The sequence below is a fragment of the Coregonus clupeaformis genome, chromosome 26 (genome assembly GCF_020615455.1).
Source record: "Coregonus clupeaformis isolate EN_2021a chromosome 26, ASM2061545v1, whole genome shotgun sequence".
NCBI classification, from domain to species: domain Eukaryota; kingdom Metazoa; phylum Chordata; class Actinopteri; order Salmoniformes; family Salmonidae; genus Coregonus; species Coregonus clupeaformis.
The window spans coordinates 27,481,634-27,504,360 of record NC_059217.1 but is presented as its reverse complement, the minus strand read 5'-3'; the positions used below and the strand labels follow the sequence as shown (position 1 = coordinate 27,504,360).

Below are 22,727 nucleotides of genomic sequence, written 5' to 3'. Positions count from 1 at the left end.
GGGCGCTGCAGGATTTCAGTCCTTCACGGTGTAGTGTGTTACCAATTGTTTTCTTGGTGACTATGGTCCCAGCTGCCTTGAGATCATTGACAAGATCCTCCCGTGTAGTTCTGGGCTGATTCCTCACCGATCTCATTATCATTGCAACTCCACGAGGTGAGATCTTGCATGGACATCCTTGGAGAGCTCTTTGGTCTTGGCCATGGTGGAGAGTTTGGAATCTGATTGATTGATTGCTTCTGTGGACAGGTGTCTTTTATACAGGTAACAAACTGAGATTAGGAGCACTCCCTTTAAAAGTGTGCTCCTAATCTCAGCTCGTTACCTGTATAAAAAGAGACCTGGGAGTCAGAAAACTTTCTGATTGAGAGGGGGTCAAATACTTATTTCCCTCATTAAAATGCAAATCAGTTTATAACATTTTTGACATGCGTTTTTCTGGATTTTTGACATGCGTTTTTCTGGAACCTCCTTCCCTCAGCCAGGGCATTGGAAATGGGTCGTGGATGGGTATTCCAACATGACAATGACCCAAAACACACGGCCAAGGCAACAAAGGAGTGGCTCAAGAAGAAGCACATTAAGGTCCTGGAGTGGCCTAGCCAGTCTCCAGACCTTAATCCCATAGGAAATCTGTGGAGGGAGCTGAAGGTTCGAGTTGCCAAACGTCAGGCTCAAAACCTTAATGACTTGGAGAAGATCTGCAAAGAGGAGTGGGACAAAATCCCTCCTGAGATGTGTGCAAACTTGGTGGCCAACTACAAGAAACGTCTGACCTCTGTGATTGCCAACAAGGGTTTTGCCACCAAGTACTAAGTCATGTTTTGCAGAGGGGTCAAATACTTATTTCCCTCATTAAAATGCAAATCAATTTATAACATTGTTGATATGAGTTTTTCTGGATTTTTTTGTTGTTATTCTGTCTCTCACTGTTCAAATAAACCTACCATTAAAATTATAGACTGATCATTTCTTTGTCAGTGGGCAAACTTACAAAATCAGCAGGGGATCAAATACTTTTTTCCCTCACTGTATATTATCTTTCATCCCTGAACCCCAGGCTATGCCACCCAGACAACCAGTCCCCTCTCATCCCAAGGTCCTGCGGCTCGGATCAATGCCAGTGGGTTGAAGAGAGTGGAAAAGGCTATTAGGGCCTCTACCCAGCAAGGGCAGCCTGGTCTGGTCGATCCTGAGGTTGCATCCACAGGCATGGGCTGGAAGCCCCAGGGGTCAACACGAATCAGGTGACTGACTTGGATAGGGAAAGGAAGAATGAGCCATGTTACTCCAAGTTCATATGCTTTTCATAAAGCTAAAGATTAGCCACTAAAGAGTGTGTCAATGTAAACTTCTCAGGGTATTGAATGGCATATGATGTTGCTAAGTAGCCGCCCAGACTGTGACCCAATAGGATCATGCCTTCAGTGCTAACTGACTGCTCCTCAGCCAGAGCTGAGTCCATGGGGAATTTGGGGTCTGGAGCTCCGTCCGAAACCCAGCAAGTCAAACATAAAGAGTGGTTGAGAGCAACAGAGGGGGTCTAGGTTACTTATCCATAACCCTACCCCTCCCCCAAATCCATACCATGCACCTTCGACAAGAGGTGTCTGTGCAACTGGAAGAGAGGAGGAAAAGGGAAATGGTTAGGCGGACTCAATGTAGTACAAAAAGGATGTCCACAAAAAGTATGTCCACTCCACTGGAATAGTGAGTTTTTGGTACTGACTGACAAAAACACTATAGAGAAGGGGAGAGACAGTACCAGGCTTCAGAGCATTTAGCTGGTTCCTGTTGGTGACATTTAGGGTCCAGATAAGGTCCTGATTGGGCAGGGACACAAAACAAGCCCACAGATCATTTTGAGTCTCGGAAAAGGAGAGGCAGGGAGGTGAGACAACAAGAAGTACAGGTGATACAATGTGGCAAAATCAAATAGTCAAGTCAGGACTAGTGGGTACCTTTGAAATGCTTTCAGACAAATTAGATATTGGCTTCTGTGCTCTTCAGAATGGTCATAGAGGTTGGGCACCATGAGGGCCACCATACCCACCCAGATACTGACTTACAGAGAGGACAGATACACACACTTTATGATCAACAGCATAAATCAACTTGCCACTAGAATTGACCAATTCATAAAAACAAAATACTAAATCTTTAGTGTCTACCATGCAAAACTGTTATCAAACCAAAGTGCTCACTTTTCTTAATTATTTCCACTAACTTACTTTGGTTGTATCGTTATCGCAAACAGAGGGCATAAAGGGACATAGTCAGTGTTTAATATACATCAATAACACGTAGAATCAAAGTTTAGTAACATGGAACTACTGTACAGTGGATTATATGTGCAGGAGGGAATGTTGTTATTGTTACACCAGTTTCAGTGACACGTCATTTTTGTGCCGCGTCTGACGGAAGCGTATTCGATATACATTTTGATTCTCTCTGCACCTTTTGGGGCTTTTTGTTCATAAGAAAACATGTCCAACTCGGTAATTTCAGTTATTTCTCGGTTCCTGGAGGAATACACGACCAAAACATCAAATAAATTGAAAGTGGTCGACGCGTACCTTTTCTACATCTTGCTAACCGGTGCATTGCAGTTTCTGTACTGCTTGCTGGTTGGCACCTTCCCATTCAACAGCTTCTTGGCCGGGTTCATATCATGTGTTGGCGCCTTCATCCTGGGAGGTAATTGACACACTTAGCGGTCCATTTTTTGCATAGTCTTGTGACATTCAGCAGTATTGTACGTCACTGAAACATGAAGATAATCAATGGCTGCAACCATTGTTGTAATGGTTTCTGGTTAACCAATCTTCTCTGTGGTCCCTCTGCCTACAGTCTGCCTGCGTATCCAGATCAATCCAGAAAACAAAGGAGACTTCCTGTCCATCTCCCAGGAGAGGGCCTTTGCAGATTTCTTACTAGCCCACACTGTCCTGCACCTCGTGGTCATTAATTTCATTGGTTGAGAAAACCAATGATTTGGATCCTCAGAACAGGTGTGAACAGTACACACACACACACACACACACACACACAACATCCTCACTGTATTTAATTGTTGTCCAGTGTTATTTGTCAGCATGTTACTGACATGATTAATGTTTATTTCATTTCACAGATGAACAACAGACATGACCAAAATGCACCTGTCACCTCAAGACAACATTCATACAATTAGATTGTACCACAGGACAGCTCAATAATGACAGTAATAACCTATATATTTTACAAATTCCTGTCACTTGTTTCTGAAATAATTATTTTGTACTGTTTGTATGATTGTTGCAATTCACTTGAGATTGTTGAAATAAATGAAACAAAATTGTGTTGAAAAGATACTGAGTTGTGATTTAATGGAATGTCTTTCATTGCCAGTATTGACAATGATTTTCTTAGCAGACATCATTCCATTACTAGCACTGGAGAAGAGTCCCCATTTTGACTTATTCTAATAAAGCTACTTGCATTGTAGGGGAATAGCTGTGACTTAATGATTTTCAAATAGTAAAGGCATAGACCTACACTAAATTCCCAGAAGCTTTTTTCTCTGTAACCTCGTCCCCAGGTTATTGTGCACAGCCCAGTGGGATATCAACTATCCGAAGTTGGCCTTGTGCTGTGTTCATAACCATGTGGGAAGGTGATAATTATCAGTTGTGAAGTCGTAAATACGAGTTGGATGCATTCACGTGCTTTGAACTCGTTGAGAAACGGCGATTGGCTAATGGCAAACACGCTGCGTCAATCATAAACTTAAAGTACAGTTATCATGCTCGCAAAGAAATGAAAAAACTATTAACCCTTTATATGGGAATTGGCCTGTACAGTGAGGGAAAAAAGTATTTGATCCCCTGCTGATTTTGTACGTTTGCCCACTGACAAAGAAATGATCAGTCTATAATTTTAATGGTAGGTTTGTTTGAACAGTGAGAGACAGAATAACAACAAAATAATCCAGAAAAACGCATGTCAAAAATTGTATAAATAGATTTGCATTTTAATGAGGGAAATAAGTATTTGACTCCCTCTCAATCAGAAAGATTTCTGGCTCCCAGGTGTCTTTTATACAGGTAACGAGCTGAGATTAGGAGCACACTCTTAAAGGGAGTGCTCCTAATCTTAGTTTGTTACCTGGATAAAAGACACCTGTCCACAGAAGCAATCAATCAGATTCCAAACTCTCCACCATGGCCATGACCAAAGAGCTCTCCAAGGATGTCGGTCAAGATTGTAGACCTACACAAGGCTGGAATGGGCTACAAGACCATCGCCAAGCAGCTTGGTGAGAAGGTGACAACAGTTGGTGCGATTATTCGCAAATGGAAGAAACACAAAAGAACTGTCAATCTCCCTCGGCCTGGGGCTCCATGCAAGATCTCACCTCGTGGAATTGCAATGATCATGACAACGGTGAGGAATCAGCTCAGAACTACACGGGAGGCTCTTGTCAATGATATCAAGGCAGCTGGGACCATAGTCACCAAGAAAACAATTGGTAACACACTATGCCGTGAAGGACTGAAATCCTGCAGCGCCCGCAAGGTCCCCCTGCTCAAGAAAGCACATATACATGCCCGTCTGAAGTTTGCCAATGAACATCTGAATGATTCAGAGGAGAACTGGGTGAAAGTGTTGTGGTCAGATGAGACCAAAATCGAGCTCTTTGGCATCAACTTAACTCGCCGTGTTTGGAGGAGGAGGAATGCTGCCTATGACCCCAAGAACACCATCCCCACCGTCAAACATGGAGGTGGAACCATTATGCTTTGGGGGTGTTTTTCTGCCAAGGGGACAGGACAACTTCACTGCATCAAAGGGACGATGGACATGGCCATGTACCATCAAATATTGGGTGAGAACCTCCTTCCCTCAGCCAGGGCATTGGAAATGGGTCGTGGATGGGTATTCCAACATGACAATGACCCAAAACACACGGCCAAGGCAACAAAGGAGTGGCTCAAGAAGAAGCACATTAAGGTCCTGGAGTGGCCTAGCCAGTCTCCAGACCTTAATCCCATGGAAATCTGTGGAGGGAGCTGAAGGTTCGAAGTTGCCAAACGTCAGGCTCAAAACCTTAATGACTTGGAGAAGATCTGCAAAGAGGAGTGGGACAAAATCCCTCCTGAGATGTGTGCAAACTTGGTGGCCAACTACAAGAAACGTCTGACCTCTGTGATTGCCAACAAGGGTTTTGCCACCAAGTACTAAGTCATGTTTTGCAGAGGGGTCAAATACTTATTTCCCTCATTAAAATGCAAATCAATTTATAACATTGTTGATATGAGTTTTTCTGGATTTTTTTGTTGTTATTCTGTCTTTCACTGTTCAAATAAATCTAGCATTAAAATTACAGACTGATCATGTCTTTGTCAGTGGGCAAATGTACAAAATCAGCAGGAGATCAAATACTTTTTTCCCTCACTGTATGTATAGGGCTTAATTTAAATGTTTCTTACAGAAGAAATATGAAAAGCATATACATAACCATGTTAGCGATTGAAAGGCACAGTTAGGAGATTATGGGAAAATTATTAGACCAAAGATGAGTACACAACAGTTCACCTGACACGACTGAATCCAAACATTACACTGTTGATTTTATGTGCATTTTTATGCGCATTTGTTGATGACAAAATCTGAAAATACTCTTGATACATTCAGTAACACGATAAGACTATTCCTGGTAAATGTGGGGTAGGTGCAACATTAGACAAAATAATTACAAGGGTTTGATTGAGAGGACTCACTGGTGTCTCCAAGTAGCCACACATCTCTCCATAGTGTGCACAGTTCCTAAGCAATTTCAATGCACTTTTATGACTCAAAGAAGAGTCCTCAACTATAAGGTACTTTTATGAGTTCTCCTAGCTGTGCCGTTGAGGAACTAGAGCAAGCACACTTGTAGTTACTTTGTTTGGAATACAACCCTGCATCCCCGCCATCACACAATTACTGTTGTTGTTAACGCAATCCAAAAACTGTCCATTATAAATCGCAATCTGGGTTTGGTGGGCATGATTTGAAGGCTTGTTCTATTGCCAACACAATAAGCTAAGTTATAAAATATATTACATTGTTAGGCTTTCACAAGGCAATTCAGAGAAACAGATCATAATTTTGGTGCGCATAGAAAGGAATCATGAGTGCATTCAGGTGCGTGTGCCGTGTCCAATTTTCTTCACAATAAACGGGCTCATTCTGTTCAGAACAACCCAGGTTATGACGACATGCCATCTTGTAACTTGTACATCAAACATAGTGATCATAAACGTTGACACTGTATATGACATGAGTTTTGATGTGAAGTGCACATTTGGACTCACGGGTGTTTGGCTTGCTTGTATGACATCAAAGTGGTATTTATTATAGGCTAATCCTCAACGTCTCATCTTCCAAAATACATGGTGCAACTCAATATTAGGAAGGTGTTCCTAATGTTTGGTATGCTCAGTGTATACGGGTCTTTCTATAAATAATGGGGCCAATGTGTGACATTGGGACCAAAATTATAAATGATTTTCATGCAGTTCCACATGTGTACTTAGAGGAATATATTCAAATTAGCCCATAACATTTTAGTCATTTAGCAGACACTCTTATCCAGAGCGACTTACAGTTAGGGAGTACATACATTTTCATACTGGCCCCCCAGGGGAATCGAACCCACAACCCTGGCGTTTGCAACGCCATGCTCTACCAACTGAGCTACATGGGACTAACCGCTTTTACCACAACATAGGCCTAGGACTATTTATCCTTTAAGCAGGGTTCATACAGACATTGGCAAGTCAAATTCATGGACTTTCAGGGACTTTTTCAAGCACTTCATTGTAATTTTCAAGGACCTCAATGTATTACAATTGTATAATTTATATAATTGTACATTTATGGCAGAGGAGGCTGGTGGGAGGAGCTATAGGAGGATAGGCTCATTGTAATGGCCGGAATGGGATAATTGGAACAGTATCAAACACATCAAATATGTGTAAACCACATATTTGACTCCATTCCATTTATTCCATTTCAGCCATTACAATGAGCATGTCCTCCTATAGCTCCTCCTACCAGCCTCCACTGATATAGGGCCTAATATAGACCCCCCCCCCCAAAAAAAAAAAAGATTAAAAAAAGAAAGTGTCCAAAAAGAAGTTGGGCAATACCACTTTAAGAAAAAAGCATTTTTTTAGGCATTGATATTCAAATTATTATTACATTCTAAAATATGTGAAAATAATGTGGACTTGCCTGACTAAATAAATTGGATGCATGCATTGCGATTTTTCTGTAGCCTATATGGCCATCGCTGTTTTCATAATGAGAAAGCGACCAAAAACCAGGTTCCTTTTGTAATGGAAGAATTTGTATGGAAAGCCAAGTTGAAGCCAGCATTAGATGTTGTCGTCCTCATTATAACCGCACGTGGTTTTACTGCAAAAGAGTAGCGCAACACCGCTCAATTGAAGCGCCAGGAAACAAACGTAAGTGGCCACATCTCTCACAAAAAATGATAAAAAATGAAATCACAGAAAATTATAAGGGATCAGGAGAACTTATAAGTTGGCTACAATAATTACAAGGACTTTTCATGCACCAAATTGAGTAAATGTCTGATTTTCAAGGTAGGCCTATTCCAGTACTTGAATTTCTGAGCTCCAAATCCAAGTTCAAGTAGGCTACTTCAATCCCCTTGTATTGTTTAAAATTGCAGGTGTAACATGGAAACCAAAATGTATTTGTCATGTTATTTAATGACCAGATCATATTGTGAAGAAGCCAAAAATATAAACGCAACATGCAACAATTTCAAAGCTTTTACTGAGTTACAGTTCATATTAGGAAATCAGTCAATTGAAATTAATTAATTAGACCCTAATCTATGGATTTCACGACTGGGAATCTGTTGGTCACAGATACCTTAAAAAAAGGTAGGGATGTGGATAAGAAAACCACTCAGTATCTGGTGTGAACACCATTTGCCTCATGCAGCGCGACGCGACAGCGACAGCGACACATCTCCTTTGCATAGAGTTGATCAGGCTGTTGATTGTGGCCTGTGGAATGTTGTCTCACTCCTCTTCAATGGCTGTGCGAAGTTGCTGGATATTGGCGGGAACTGGAACACGATGTTGTACACGTCGATCCAGAGCATCCCAAACATGCTCAATGGGTGACATGTCTGGTGAGTTTGCAGGCCATGGAAGAACTGAGACATTTTCAGCTTCCAGGAATTGTGTACAGATCCTTGCGACATGGGGCCGTGCATTATTCATACTGAAACATGAGGTGATGCGGCGGATGAATGGCACGACAATGGGCCTCAGGATCTCGTCCTGGTAACTCTGTGCATTCAAATTGCCATCGATAAAATGCAATTGTGTTTGTTGCCCGTAGCTGATGCCTGCCCATACCATAATCCCACCGCCACCATGGGACACTCTGTTCACAACGTTGACATCAGCAAACCGCTCGCCCAACAACGCCATACACGTGGTCTGCGGTTGTGAGGCTGTTTGGACATACTGCTAAATTATCTAAAACGACGTTGGAGGCGGCTTATGGTAGAGAGATTAACATTCAAATCTCTGGCAACATCTCTGGTGGGCATTCCTGCAGTCAGCATGCCAATTGCACGCTCCCTCAAAACTTGAGACATTTGTGGCATTGTGTTGTGTGACAAAATTGCACATTTTAGAGTGTATTTTTATTTTCCCCAGCACAAAGTGTACCTGTGTAATGATCATGCTCTTTAATCAGCTTCTTGATATGCCACACCTGTTGGGTGGATGGATAATCTCGGCAAAGGAGAAATGCTCACTAACAGGGATGTAAACGCATTTCTGCACAACATTTGAGCGAAATAAGCTTTTTTATGCATATGGAACATTTCTGGGATCTTTTATTTCAGCTCAAGAAACATGGGACCAACACTTTACTGTTATGATTTAACTGGATAAGAACCCAAATGCAGACAAGTACACCAAGCCAGAGAAGTTAAAACAGGTTTATTTACAATGTTCAAAGTCCAGGTTTCCAAATATATGGGAAGAGCAAGTCCAGGTACAGGGAGGGTAACAGATCCAGATCAGGGCAGGTGTGGTACCGTAATGTCCTAGTGTCCGTGGTGAGTCCAAAAGAGAGGTCCGGTAATGGAGAGCAGGATGGTGGTGGCAGGAGTGAAGCGGAGGCAGGAGTCAGGTTCCAAATATCTGTGGCACAGGAGAAAAAGTAAATAGAACAGACCAAAAACACAAAGAGCAAAAATAACCAGGTTGAGTCGGCAGCGAGACTAACATGGTCGTCTTGACTATGATCTGACGATGAGTGGTAAGTTTGACCGGGTCTTAAAGGCTGAGGTGATATGGTGAATGAGCTGCAGCTGGAACCCTGACTCCCCGCACACCAGACTTCACTCCTGCAATCAAGGACAGACAGAGGGGAGGGAGAGAGCAGAGAGAGCTACCTATCAGCAGTAGGCCTAACAGTACCCCCCTCTACGGACGCCACCTGGCGGCCGACGGGTTTATCGGGATGTAACCTATGAAACTCTCGGACCAGATCAGGATCCACAATGAAGCTCCTGGGCACCCAGGAACGTTCCTCGGGACCATAACCCTCCCAATCCACCAGGTACTGGAAACCACGACCTCGGCGGCGAACATCCAGAAGTCGCCGGACAGTGTAGACCGACCCCCACCCACGATCTTGGGCGGAGGAGGGGACGAGAGGGCGGGCACAAAGGGCTAACCGACACAGGCTTAATCTGGGAAACATGAAAGGTGGAATGAACCCGTAGGGAGGCAGGAAGCTGTAGCTTAACCGCGCAGGGGTTAACAATAGACAGTATCTTGAACGGTCCTATAAAACGAGGCGCCATCTTCTTAGACTCCACCTTCAATGGAAGGTCCCGTGACTTCAGCCATACCTCTTGACCAGGAGAGTAACCGGGAGCCTGGGACCGGTGACGGTTGGCTTGCCTCTGCATGTACGCCCGAAGCTCGGGACAGAGCTACCCTGGCCTTCCTCCAGACCTTGAAGCAGCGGCGCATGGGACTGCACCAGGGTACCGCAAGTTCCCTCTCTTGGGAAGGGAACAGGGAGGTTGATAACCCAGAGCACACAGAAAAGGAGACAAACCAGAGGGAAGCGTTAGTCAAGGTGTTATGAGCATATTCCACCCAGGGGAGCATGGAGCTCCATGACCCAGGGTTAGACCCAGTGACACAGCGAAGAGCGGTCTCCATCTCCTGGTTCGCTCTCTCGGCTTGCCCGTTGGTCTGGGGGTGATATCCAGAGGACAGGCTGGATGTAATGCCCAAAGCTTTACAGAAAGCTTTCCACACCTGGGAGACAAACTGGGGACCCCTGTCAGAGACAATATCCGTGGGTAGACCATGAGAGCGGAACACATGTTCAACCAAAATATCAGCCGTCTCTGGCAGTGGGCAGTTTAGGTAGGGCCAAAAAATGAGCGAACTTAGAAAAACGATCAATCACCGTAAGAATGACAGTCTTACCAGATGAGGGGGGAAGTCCAGTGACAAAATCCATAGCGATATGCGACCAGGGCCGGCTGGGTATAGGTAGAGGTCGTAGATGACCAGCGCTGGCCTGGGTGGAGTTTTTACTTCGTGCACATACTGTACAAGCAGCAATGAAGGCTCGAGTGTCCGCCTCCATCGTGGCCCACCAGAACTTCCGTCGCACAAAGTCAAGGGTCCGCGAAACTCCAGGGTGACAGGTAAGGGGAGACGAGTGAGCCCACTGAAGTACCTGGGAGCGAGCAGACTCAGGGACAAACATCCGGTTAGGAGGACCCCTCCCAGGGTCAGCTTGATGATGTTGAGCCTGTCTAACAATCCCCTCGATGTCACATGTGATGACTGCAATACTGCAGGTAGGAGGCAAAATGGGTTCAGGGTTACTACCAGTATCAACAGCCGAATGAACACGAGACAGGGCGTCAGGCTTGACGCTGCGTGACCCAGGACGGTAAGACAGAGAAAAATTGAATCTCCCAAAAAATAGTGCCCACCTGGCTTGACGGGGGGTTGAGCTGCTTCGCTGACTGGAGGTAAGCCAGATTCTTATGATCCGTCCAAACGATGAAGGGTTGTTCCGCCCCCTCCAACCAATGTCGCCACTCCTCGAGAGCCAGCTTAACGGCGAGCAGTTCACGATTTCCAACATCATAATTCCTCTCTGCCTGAGAAAGTTTCCTTGAGAGAAAAGCACAGGGATGCAGTTTGTTATCTTCAGGAGAACGTTGTGACAACACTGCACCTACCCCAGTGTCGGATGCATCCACCTCCACGACAAACTGGCGGTCGGGGTCCGGCTGCATCAGAATGGGAGCCGAGGCGAAGCGATGTTTCAGTTCTTCGAACGCTGATTCGGCCCCTTCATTCCAAGCGAACGGTCGTGAGATGGAGGTGAGAGCGGTGAGTGGCGCCGCAATGCGGCTGTAGTCCTTGATGAACCTCCTATAGAAGTTCGCAAACCCCAGGAATCGTTGAAGTTGTTTGCGGGTAGAGGGGAGCTGGCCAGTCCGTGACAGCAGAGATCTTAGCTGGGTCCATCCGCAGCTCTCCCTGAGCTATGATGTAACCCAAAAAGAGGTCTCAGACACATGAAATTCACATTTCTCCATCTTCACAAACAGTTTGTTCTCCAACAACCTTTGCAACACCTGGCGCACATGCAGTTCATGTTCCTGGGAGGACTCTGAGAAAATCAAGATATCATCCAGATAGACAAAAACAAACCGATTCAACATGTCCCGAAGGACATCATTGACTAGTGCCTGAAAAACAGCAGGGGCATTAGACAACCCAAAAGGCATAACCCGATACTCAAAATGTCCCAAGGGTGTGTTGAAGGCAGTCTTCCATTCATCACCCCTTACGAATGCGCACCAGGTGATACGCATTTCGTAGATCCAGTTTCGTAAAGATGGTAGCACCATGAAGGAGGGGAAAAGCAGAATTAATCAAAGGCAGAGAATACTTGTTCTTAATGGTGATGTTGTTAAGTCCACTGTAATCAATACAGGGTCTGAGGGTCTTATCCTTCTTAGCAACAAAAAAAGAATCCCCGCTCCTACAGGTGACGAGGAAGGACGCATAATACCTGCCGCCAAGGAGTCCCGAATGTAGTTCTCCATAGCCTCCGTCTCCGGCCGGGAGAGATTGTACAGGCGACTGCTGGGGAGCGGGCTCCTGGCTGGAGGTCAATGGCGCAGTCGTAAGGCCGGTGAGGAGGAAGAGAAGTAGCTCTGTGTTTGCAGAAAACGGATGCCAGGTCATGATACACGTCAGGAACAGCAGAAAGATCCATGGACTCCAGTGGAGGTTGAGGCACAGTACTGGCAGGAGTCTGAGCAGAACACAAACAATTCACATGACAAAATGTGCTCCATGAAACAATGCTACCTGTCACCCAATCAATGTGTGGATTGTGTTTATGAGCCAGGGGATACCAAGGACCAGGGGAGTCTGTGGGCAGTCGATAATATGGAATTGAATGTTCTCCTGATGATTACCCGACACTCTAAGACAAACAGGAACAGTCTGATGGGTAATGCGGGTCAACAATTGTCCATTTAGGCCCTTAGCCTGCAGCGGACAGTCCATAGGAACAGTCTCCAAATCCATTTGTTGAGCCCACTCTCTATCCAAAAAGCTTTCGTCGGCACCAGAGTCAATCAGCGCACTAACAGAGAAATTCTGGGACTGCCACTGGAGGGATGCCTGGAGCAGAATGCGGGAGAAGAGGAAGAATCCGCTGCTCGGCTCACCAAAACTTCTCCCATTAATGATGAGCCGGCCCTTTTCCCCGGACGAACTGGGCAGGAAGGAACGAAATGACCAGCTTCTCCACAATACAGGCAGACCCGAGCCTGAATACGACGTGCACGCTCCTCTGAGGACAACCTGCACGACCCACCTCCATGGCTTCGAGTTCAGTGCTCCTCGTATCGACTCGGGAAGACACGGCTCTCTCCGTAGGGACGATGCAGGAAGGAGTTTGTTGATGACAGACAGGTTGCTTGGAACTAACACTCCTCTCCCGGCGGCGCTCCCGAATCCGATTATCCAACCTGATAGTGAGTGAAATAAGATTATCCAGCGTAGGCGATTCATCATATGACACCAATTCATCTTTTAAGGTCTCAGACAAAGCATTGATGAACACTCCTTGTAATGCCTCGTCATTCCAACCACTCACTGCTGCTAAAGTCCGAAACTCCACTGCCATCTCCGCCACACTACGAGCCCCCCTGCCGAAGAGAAAACAGCCGCTTTCGCAGCCTCCTTGCCTCGTACGGGGTGGTCAAAACCTTCCTCATCTCCGTGGTGAAGGCAACGTAAGCGTTGCAAATGTCCGACTGACTCTCCCAGACCGCGGATCCCTCAGGCACGAGCGGAACCGCTAGTAGAGTTGATAAGGTAGGCAATACGGGCTCTTTCTGAGGCGTAGGTGAGGGGCTGTTGTTCAAACACTAACGCAGCATTGAGTCAAAAAATCGCCACAGGTTCCCATGTTCCCGTCATAGCGCTCTGGAGCAGGAACAAAAGGCTCTCTGATCTGGGCTGAAGGGGTAGTAAGGGCAGATACTTGATTGGAGAGTAATTGAACCTGATTAAGCAGCACCTGACTGTCCTCAGCAATCGTTTTAAACAGGGTATCATGTTGGCCAAGTAAAATGCCCTGATTGGCTATGGCAGTCCAAATTTGAGTGCACTCTGGGGTGGTATCCGAGCTACTGTCTGCTGGGTTCATGTTGGTCAGATCATACTGTTATGATTTAACTGGATAAGAACCCAAATGCAGACAAGTACACCAAGCCAGAGAAGTTAAAACAGGTTTATTTACAATGTTCAAAGTCCAGGTTTCCAAATATATGGGAAGAGCAAGTCCAGGTACAGGGAGGGTAACAGATCCAGATCAGGGCAGGTGTGGTACCGTAATGTCCTAGTGTCCGTGGTGAGTCCAAAAGAGAGGTCCGGTAATGGAGAGCAGGATGGTGGTGGCAGGAGTGAAGCGGAGGCAGGAGTCAGGTTCCAAATATCTGTGGCACAGGAGAAAAAGTAAATAGAACAGACTAAAAACACAAAGAGCAAAAATAACCAGGTTGAGTCGGCAGCGAGACTAACATGGTCGTCTTGACTATGATCTGACGATGAGTGGTAAGTTTGACCGGGTCTTAAAGGCTGAGGTGATATGGTGAATGAGCTGCAGCTGGAACCCTGACTCCCGCACACCAGACTTCACTCCTGCAATCAAGGACAGACAGAGGGGAGGGAGAGAGCAGAGAGAGCTACCTATCAGCAGTAGGCCTAACATTTACATGTTGCGTTTAGCAGAATGCAATCTAAAGCTTGTGTGGTCCAGAGACGAGAACTCTACCCTCTATGGCAAAAGCCTGAGCTCCTGACGCGGACAATAAAATGCTCCCCTCTGCATGTTACAATAGTAAAATAATCTGTCACCTGTTAAACTGATTCTACATCAAACAAGCACGTGTATCTGTAGTTGGTGTTCTTCAATTCTAAAATGCACTAGACTGTATAAGACAAAACTCACAAAGAAAAGACAACAGGCAATGCATATGTGGTCCCAATGTCTAATCACAGGTGGGTGAATCAATCCATGCTTGGTGAATAGCACTTGGTTGATCTCTGGCAGCAGGACATAGGAGAGCTGAATAGATCATGTGAGACAAGCGTGAGAGACAATAATGAATAAAATAACATCACAGCAAAGGAATGTAGTTTGTGAGTTAGAAAATGAACATCCTGACAGTCTGAGACAGGGTGCTCTGCAATCATCCTATTCCAACTATTAACAGGGATAATGTGGCATTTTTTATTTGTCAGTATGAAGGAAATTAGTGGGCCTTGCCTTGATGACTGTATTAGATTTACACTAGTAGTGTTACATTTTTAGTTGGAATAAACTGATAGCTAAAATGCTCCTTGTCCCGGAATGACATGCTAGCTAATGATACAGCTATATGTTCCTGCTAGCTAGCAAGATATCTACTTGTTGTAACTAGTTAGTTAACTAACAAGCTAGCTACATTACTAAGGTTGCTCTGTTCTAATTTGGGAGTCATTTTACAGCTTGCATTGAAAGTATCACGTTTCTATGACTAAATAGTTAGATTACAAATAAATAAATAACTACTTTACCTGATAGCAGTTTGTCGGACGGGGATCTGTCACCAGCTGTCTACTACCTTAGATACGGATAACGTGATTGGCAGATGTGATCAGCAGAGATAGTACCATGGATAGTACACAAGTTTTGATTGGTTTACAGTTTAGTATTCGGCGGCATTTGCCTGTGTCAACAAACGGAAATGTGTTCAGAAGAAAGAAATATACACAATATATATAAAAAAGCTCCTCAATCGACAGAGATTGATCATCTCGAAAACTAAAGCAGATAGCTTGCTGTGGCCAACCACCTAAAGAGAAGCGTCTCACCTCTCCGTCTCTACCATGAACATTTAAAGTTTTAAAACGTTAGCAGCTTATACTATTTTTTTCTGAAATCAGAAGTTTTGTTTTTTACTGTTTTCGATTGGAATATCTAGCACTAGCAGATAAGATCAGTGCATCACGTTAGTTACATTAACAGTAGCTAGCTGTGTGTTTTGACAGGTTATCAAAATAGTTTGTCAGCCCCAATATTTCCATACTAGGCTGAAATCATAAAGTGTGATTTTATAGTAGGCCTATGTGTTTTGTCACACCCAGCTAGGTAGCTGTTGACATTGAATAAAAATGTACATGCTTATGCTACGTGTGTGTCAGTGGATGCTCCTCAGAGGAGGAAGGGGAGGAACATCCTCCTCAAATAGTGAAACATTAAAAAAGTGATCCTTTTTAGATAAAACTATACTAAATATATTCACATCACCAAATAATTGATTAAAACACAATGTTTTGCAATGAAGGTCTACATTAGCCTCCCAAACCTAGGAGGCTCATGGTTCTCACCCCCTTCCATATGTAACCGGTGTGAAATGGCTAGCTAGTTAGCGGTGCGCACTAGTAGCGTTTCAATCGGTGAAGTCACTCGCTCTGAGACCTTGAAGTAGTTGTTTCCCTTGCTCTGCAAGGGCCGCAGCTTTTGTGGAGCGACGGGTAACGGTGTTTCGAGGGTGACTGTTGTCAATGTGTGCAGAGGGTCCCTGGTTCAAGCCCAGGTAGGGGCGAGGAGATGGACGGAAGCAACACTGTTACACATAGACGTACACAGTAATTATGACAACTTCCGGAGGATGTCCTCCAACCTATCAGAGCTCTTGCAGCATGAATTGACATGTTGTCTGACCCTAGGAGGCTCTTTGCCACCTTCTCCTCCCTGCTGAATCCTCCTCCTCCTCCCCCTCCCTCCTCCCTCTCTGTGGATGACTTCGTCAACCATTTTGAAAAGAAGGTTGACAACATCCGATCCTCCTTTATTAAGTCAAATGACACCACTGGTCCTGCTCCCACTGCCCTACCCTATGCTTTGACTTCTTTCTCCCCTCTCTCTCCAGATGAAATCTTGCAACTTGTGACGGCCGGCCGCCCAACAACCTGCCCGCTTGACCCTATCCCCTCCTCTCTTCTCCAGACCATTTCCGGAGAACTTCTCCCTTACCTCACCTCGCTCATCAACTCATCCTTGACCGCTGGCCATGTCCCTTCCGTCTTCAAGAGAGCGAGAGTTGCACCCCCTCCTCAAAAACCTACACTCGATCCCCTCCGATGTCAACAACCACAGACCAGTATCCCTTCTTTCTTTTCTCTCCAAAACTCTTGAGTGTGCCGTCTCTAGCCAACTCTCCTGCTATCTCTCTCAGAATGACCTTCTTGATCCAAACCAGTCAGGTTTCAAGACTGGTCATTCAACTGAGACCGCTCTTCTCTGTGTCACGGAGGCTCTCCCGCACTGCTAAAGCTAACTCTCTCTCTCCTCTGCTCTTATCATTCTAGACCTATCCGCTGCCTTTGATACTGTGAACCATCAGATCCTCCTCTCCACCCTCTCCGAGTTGGGCATCTCCGGCGCTGCTCACTCTTGGATTGCGTCCTACCTGACAGGTCGCTCCTACCAGGTGGCGTGGCGAAAATCTGTCTCCGCACCACGTGCTCTCACCACTGGTGTCCCCCAGGGCTCAGTTCTAGGCCCTCTCTTATTCTCTCTATACACCAAGTCACTTGGCTCTGTCATATCCTCACATGGTCTCTCCTATCATTGCTACGCAGACGATAACCAGGTGGCGAATCGCATCTCTACATGTCTGGCAGACATATCAGTGTGGATGTCGGATCACCACCTCAAGCTGAACCTCGGCAAGACGGTGCTGCTCTTCCTCCCGGGAAGGACTGCCCGCCTCCATGATCTCGCCATCACGGTTGACAACTCCATTGTGTCCTCCCCAGAGTGCAAAGAACCTTGGTGTGACCCTGGACAACACCCTGTCGTTCTCTGCTAACATCAAAGCGGTGACCCGATCCTGCAGGTTCATGCTCTACAACATTCGCAGAGTACGACCCTACCTTACACAGAAAGCGGCACAGGTCCTAATCCAGGCACTTGTCATCTCCCGTCTGGATTACTGCAACTCACTGTTTGGCTGGGCTCCCTGCCTGTGCCATTAAACCCCTACAACTTATCCAGAACGCTGCAGCACATCTGGTGTTCAACCTTCCCAAGTTCCCTCATGTCACCCCGCTCCTCCGCACACTCCACTGGCTTCCAGTTGAAGCTCGCATCTACTAAAAGACCATGGTGCTTGCCTACGGAGCTGTGAGGGGAACGGCACCTCCTTACCTTCAGGCTCTGATCAGACCCTACACCCAAACGAGGGTACTATGTTCATCCACCTCTGGTCTGCTAGCTCCCCTACCTCTACGGAAGCACAGTTCCCGCTCAGCCCAGTCAAAGATATTCGCTGCTCTGGCACCCCAATGGTGGAACAAGCTCCCCCACGACGCCAGGACAGCGGTGTCACTGACCACCTTCCGGAGACACTTGAAACCCTACCTCTTTAAGGAATACCTGGAATAGTATAAAGAAAACTGGTTGTCCCACTTGCTATCATAAGTTGAATGCACCAATTTGTAAGTCACTCTGGATAAGAGCGTCTGCTAAATGATGTAAATGTAAATGTAAATGTCTACCCAATCAAAGGAGCAGAGATTGAATCTAGTACTGAAAGAATAAGCTACAGCTAGCTAGCACTGCACTATATCAAATGTGGTGAGTTGTTGACTCAAAGAGAAAGTCAAAAATAAAGGAGAAGCAAGAGCGAGAGAGCTATATTTTCTTGTATTTTTTTTCACTTTCACTAACTTAGCTAGCGAATGCAGCTAGCTAGTTTAGCCTACTCAAACACCCGGCTCAAACAGAGAGGGATGCTATGTTAGCTAGCTGGCTATGGCTATCCAACACTGGAACTGTTCCAAGTCAAGGTAAGCTTTTGGTTTTATTAATTTGTTGCCACCGGGCCCAACAGTGTAACTGCTAAACTGCTTGCTGACTGTACACTGTACTGCATGATTGTAGCGCTTTTACTAACTTGTTAGTTCTAGTAGCTATGTTGACTATGACATTAGCTAATATGGTGAGAACGATGTAGGCTGTGTGTAGTAGTTGGCGTTATGATATGAAGGCTTGGCTTGGAAAGGTTTTTTCGCCTGGTCACAGACAGCTGATGTGTTGTGCACTGAAGTCCACAAGCGAAGGGAAAAGGTAAGTGCAGGAGAGCGCGTAGATGCTAGAAGGATACAACGAGCAAAGTGATCATGCTGTTTGTATGTGGCTGCTATGAAAGTGAACTTTATTTGCGCGTGATCAGGGGTGTGTTCATTGTGCCGATTCTGTTGAAAAACGTTTCTTAAACGGAAGCAAATGGAACAAAATGGGGATAAACATACTGTACCTGAGATTGTCCAATAGAAACTGTCATTTACAACTGTTGGACTAATGACTACACCGTAGATCAGCTAGATGCAGGCAACAGTGTGCAAGGCGGTATTGAATATGTCATTGTCTGTCACCTTGATTGCTCAACATTTTCTCTCGACCTGTGCACCTACGTTGTAAACTTTAATTTATAGGCTAAGTTGTAGCAACCTCATGATGGCTATAGGGAAAATGTTAGTATCATGTAGCAGCCTAAACCTATCGATGTTACATTGAGCTGGGTGAATGGAATATGAATGACAATCATCCCATATGCTGTAATAGAAATAAGGCCATGCTCATAAAAATGTTTATCGTCCTCCCTCATCTTAAACGGCACGACCGCTACTGGTGTGTGTGTGTATTGTACTAATTGTCACGGTTTCGGCCGAGGCTGCCTCTCTTCCTTGCTCGGGCAGGCTTCGGCGTTCGTTGTCTCCGGAATACTAGCTGCCACCGTTGCATGTTTCTATGTTCGTTTGCTTTTGTCTGTTTGTTGTGACACCTGTTATCGTTTAGTGTAATTAGTGTCCTATAAGTTTCTCGTTGTGTTTGTCTAGTGTTGTGTGTGATTGATTTATTTTCTGTCGTGTGTTTGCTTGTAGGAATTACTTATTCGCTTGGTTGAGCTTTACTCCACTGTGTTGGAGCGTTTTACGCACCTGTGTAGTGCGCCTTTTGTTTTGTCGCCTACGTGCGTAGTTTCGCCTTCGGGCAAGTTTGTTCTATTTTTCCTTGTTGGAAATTTCACTAAAGTCTTTTGGACTATACTTCGGTGTCCTGCGCTTGATTCCACCACTACACCCACCTACAGCATTACTGACAAAATCACACACCATCAAGAATGGAATCAGCAGGAGCCGCAGCAGCCCAGGCGACGCTGGAGGACAGGGTCCGTGAACAGAGTGACCAGATCCTGCAGATGGGGTCCGCACTGCAGGAGGTGATCACCACCATCCGAGGCTGGGGGACTCCTCCACCGCCATCCTCTCTGCCAGCACCATCGGCAAGTCAGCCCATTCCCGCTCCGGAACCCAGAGGAGTTCGACTCTCGCTCCCGAGGGCCTACGATGGGACCGTGGCCGGGTGTCAGGGATTCCTTCTCCAGGTGGAGCTTTACCCGGCCACCGTGCACACGGCGCCCTCGGGACATGAGAGCGTGTCCGCCCTGATCTCCTGCCTTTCCGGGAAGGCGTTGGAATGGGCCAACGCAGAGTGGAGGAGGATCGACGCGAACACCATCACCGCTTCAGGGCGGTGTTTGACCATCCCCCGGAGGGGAAAGCGGCGGGGGAGCGTCTGGTCTTCCTCCGGCAGGGGAAGAGGAGTGCCCAGGAGTTCGCCTTAGAATTCCGTACTCTAGCGGCGGATGCAGGGTGGAATGAGCTGGCTCTCATCGATCACTACAGATGTAGTCTACGCGAGGACGTCCGTAGGGAGCTGGCCTGTAGGGACACCAGCCTCTCGTTCAACCAGTTGGTCGACATGTCCATCAGGCTGGATAACCTGCTAGCTACCCGCGGACGTTCCGAGGGGGGTCCGTCCATTTCACCCTCCAGCGCCTCCGAGCCGTGCCCCATGGAGCTCGGGGGCGCTGGCGCTAGAGAGAGGAGGGGTCGGCTTACGAGGGGGTCCATCTCCTGCACCAACTGTGGTCGGGGAGGACACACCGCGGCTAGGTGCTGGGGATGGCCTCCTAGGGGAGAGGACGACAGGTCCCGCACTGGGGGAGTCCTTCCAGGTGAGTAGGCGCCCACTCACCCAGAGCTCTCTGTTGCACATTTCTGTATACCTGTGCGTTTTCCACAGGTAGCACCTCATTCCCAGCATAAGGCGCTGGTAGATTCAGGCGCGGCTGGGAATTTTGTTGATAAGAAGTTTTGTTTAGCCTTAGGGATTCCCCTTCTCCCTGTTGATGTCCCTTTCCCCGTTCATGCCCTAGATAGCCGTCCGTTGGGTGCGGGCTTGATCAGGAGGTCACTGCGCCACTTAGGATGTGTGCGCAGGGGGGTCATCAGGAGATGATTCAGCTATTTCTGATCGACTCGCCTGCGTATCCGGTGGTGCTGGGCATGCCCTGTTTGAGTACCCATAACCCATCTATTTCGTGGCAGGAGAGGGCTCTGATGGAGTGGTCTGCCCAGTGTGTGGGTCGATGTTTAGGCGTTTCCGTAGGGGCTACCTCGGTGGAGAGTCCAAACCAGGTGCCCGCATTGCACGTTCCCTGAGTATGGGGATTTGGCTATTGCGTTTAGTAAGTCGAGGGCGACGCGGTTGCCGCCCCATAGGCAGGGGGATTGTGCGATAGACCTCCAGGCAGGAGCTGCGCTCCCACGGAGCCATGTGTATCCTCTGTCTCAGGAGGAGAAGAAAGCTATGGAGACTTACATAGACGAATCTCTGAGACAAGGATACATACGGCCTTCCACTTCCCCTGCGTCCTCAAGTTTCTTTTTTGTGAAGAAAAAGGATGGTGGGTTACGCCCGTGCATCGATTACCGTGGTCTCAATCAGATCACGGTGAAGTACAGTTATCCACTCCCGCTGATTGCGACCATGACTGAGTCATTGCATGGGGCGCGTTTCTTCACTAAATTAGATCTCAGGAGCGCCGTACAACTTGGTGCGCATCAGGGAGGCCGATGAATGGAAGACAGCCTTTAGTACCACTCGGGCCATTACGAATATCTTGTCATGCCATACGGGTTGATGAACGCTCCGTCAGTTTTCCAATCATTCGTGGATGAGATCTTCAGGGACATGCAGGGGCAGGGGGTGGTTGTGTACATAGATGACATTCTCGTGTACTCGCCTACCCGAGTCGAGCATGTGGCCCTGGTGCGCAGAGTGTTGCGGAGGCTGGTGGAGCACGACCTGTATGTTAAGGCAGAGAAGTGTCTGTTTTTCCAGGAGTCGGTCTCCTTTTTTGGGTATCAGTTGTCTGCGCTAGGGGTGAAGATGGAGGTAGACCGAGTGTCAGCCGTGCGTAATTGGCAAACACCAACCACTGTGAAGGAGGTGCAGCAGTTTTTGGGGTTTGCGAATTACTACCGGAGGTTTATCCGGGGTTTTGGACAGGTGGCAGCTCCCATCACGTCTCTTTTGAAGGGGGGTCCGGTGCATCTGCAGTGGTCTGCCGAGGCGGACAGGGCATTTGGGAGGCTGAAGGACCTGTTTACCTCGGCCCCGGTGCTGGCGCATCCGGATCCCTCTTTGCCATTTCAGGTAGAGGTGGACGCGTCAGAGGCCGGTATAGGAGCCGTGCTTTCACAACGGTCAGGCGCGCCACCTAAACTCCGCCCCTGTGCTTTTTATTCCAAGAAGCCAGTCCGGCGGAGCAAAAACTATGACGTAGGGGACAGGAGCTGTTAGCCGTGGTACAGGCCCTAAAGGTGTGGAGGCACTGGCTTGAGGGGGCTCAACACCCTTTCCTCATTTTGACGGACCACCGTAACCTGGAGTACTCCGGGCAGCGAGGAGGCTGAACCCTCGCCAGGCAAGATGGAATATGTTTTTGACCCGGTTTACATTTAAGATCACGTACATCCCTGGGTCACAGAACGGTAAGGCAGATGCACTGTCTCGGCAGTATGACACAGAGGAGAGGTCCGTGGAGCCCACTCCCATACTGCCGGAGTCGTGTCTGGTGGCACCGGTAGTGTGGGAGGTCGATGCTGAACTCGAGCGGGCGTTACGCACCGACCCTAGTCCACCGCAATGCCCGGAGGGTCGGAAGTACGTTCCGCTCG

At 47.0% G+C, this 22,727-nt stretch overlaps 1 protein-coding gene and 1 pseudogene across 2 annotated transcripts; one reads left to right on the top strand and one right to left on the bottom strand.

Annotated features, from left to right (window-relative positions):
* Positions 1-1,061: 1,061 nt before the first annotated feature.
* On the bottom strand, positions 1,062-2,440 carry LOC121539821 (annotated as a pseudogene).
* Positions 2,379-3,351, top strand: LOC121539886 (dolichyl-diphosphooligosaccharide--protein glycosyltransferase subunit DAD1-like). 2 transcript variants are annotated; one of them, XM_041848532.2, is made up of 3 exons: positions 2,380-2,697; positions 2,851-3,011; positions 3,134-3,351. In XM_041848532.2, the coding sequence occupies exons 1-2, from the start codon at positions 2,487-2,489 to the stop codon at positions 2,979-2,981; spliced, it is 342 nt and encodes a 113-aa protein (XP_041704466.2). In that variant the 5' UTR covers positions 2,380-2,486; the 3' UTR covers positions 2,982-3,011; positions 3,134-3,351. The 2 variants fall into 2 exon arrangements, with proteins under 2 accessions (XP_045063609.1, XP_041704466.2); XM_045207674.1 differs by lacking the exon at positions 3,134-3,351 and having other exon boundaries at positions 2,379-2,697; positions 2,851-3,014.
* The last annotated feature ends 19,376 nt before the right edge of the window (positions 3,352-22,727 follow it).

Excerpts from the sequence above, each read along its gene's own strand:
- LOC121539886 (XM_041848532.2), top strand. The coding sequence starts at position 2,487 with ATGTCCAACTCGGTAATTTCAGTTATTTCTCGGTTCCTGGAGGAATAC. Across the intron at positions 2,698-2,850 it reads TGGCGCCTTCATCCTGGGAG|TCTGCCTGCGTATCCAGATC; the intron begins GTAATTGACACA and ends CTCTGCCTACAG.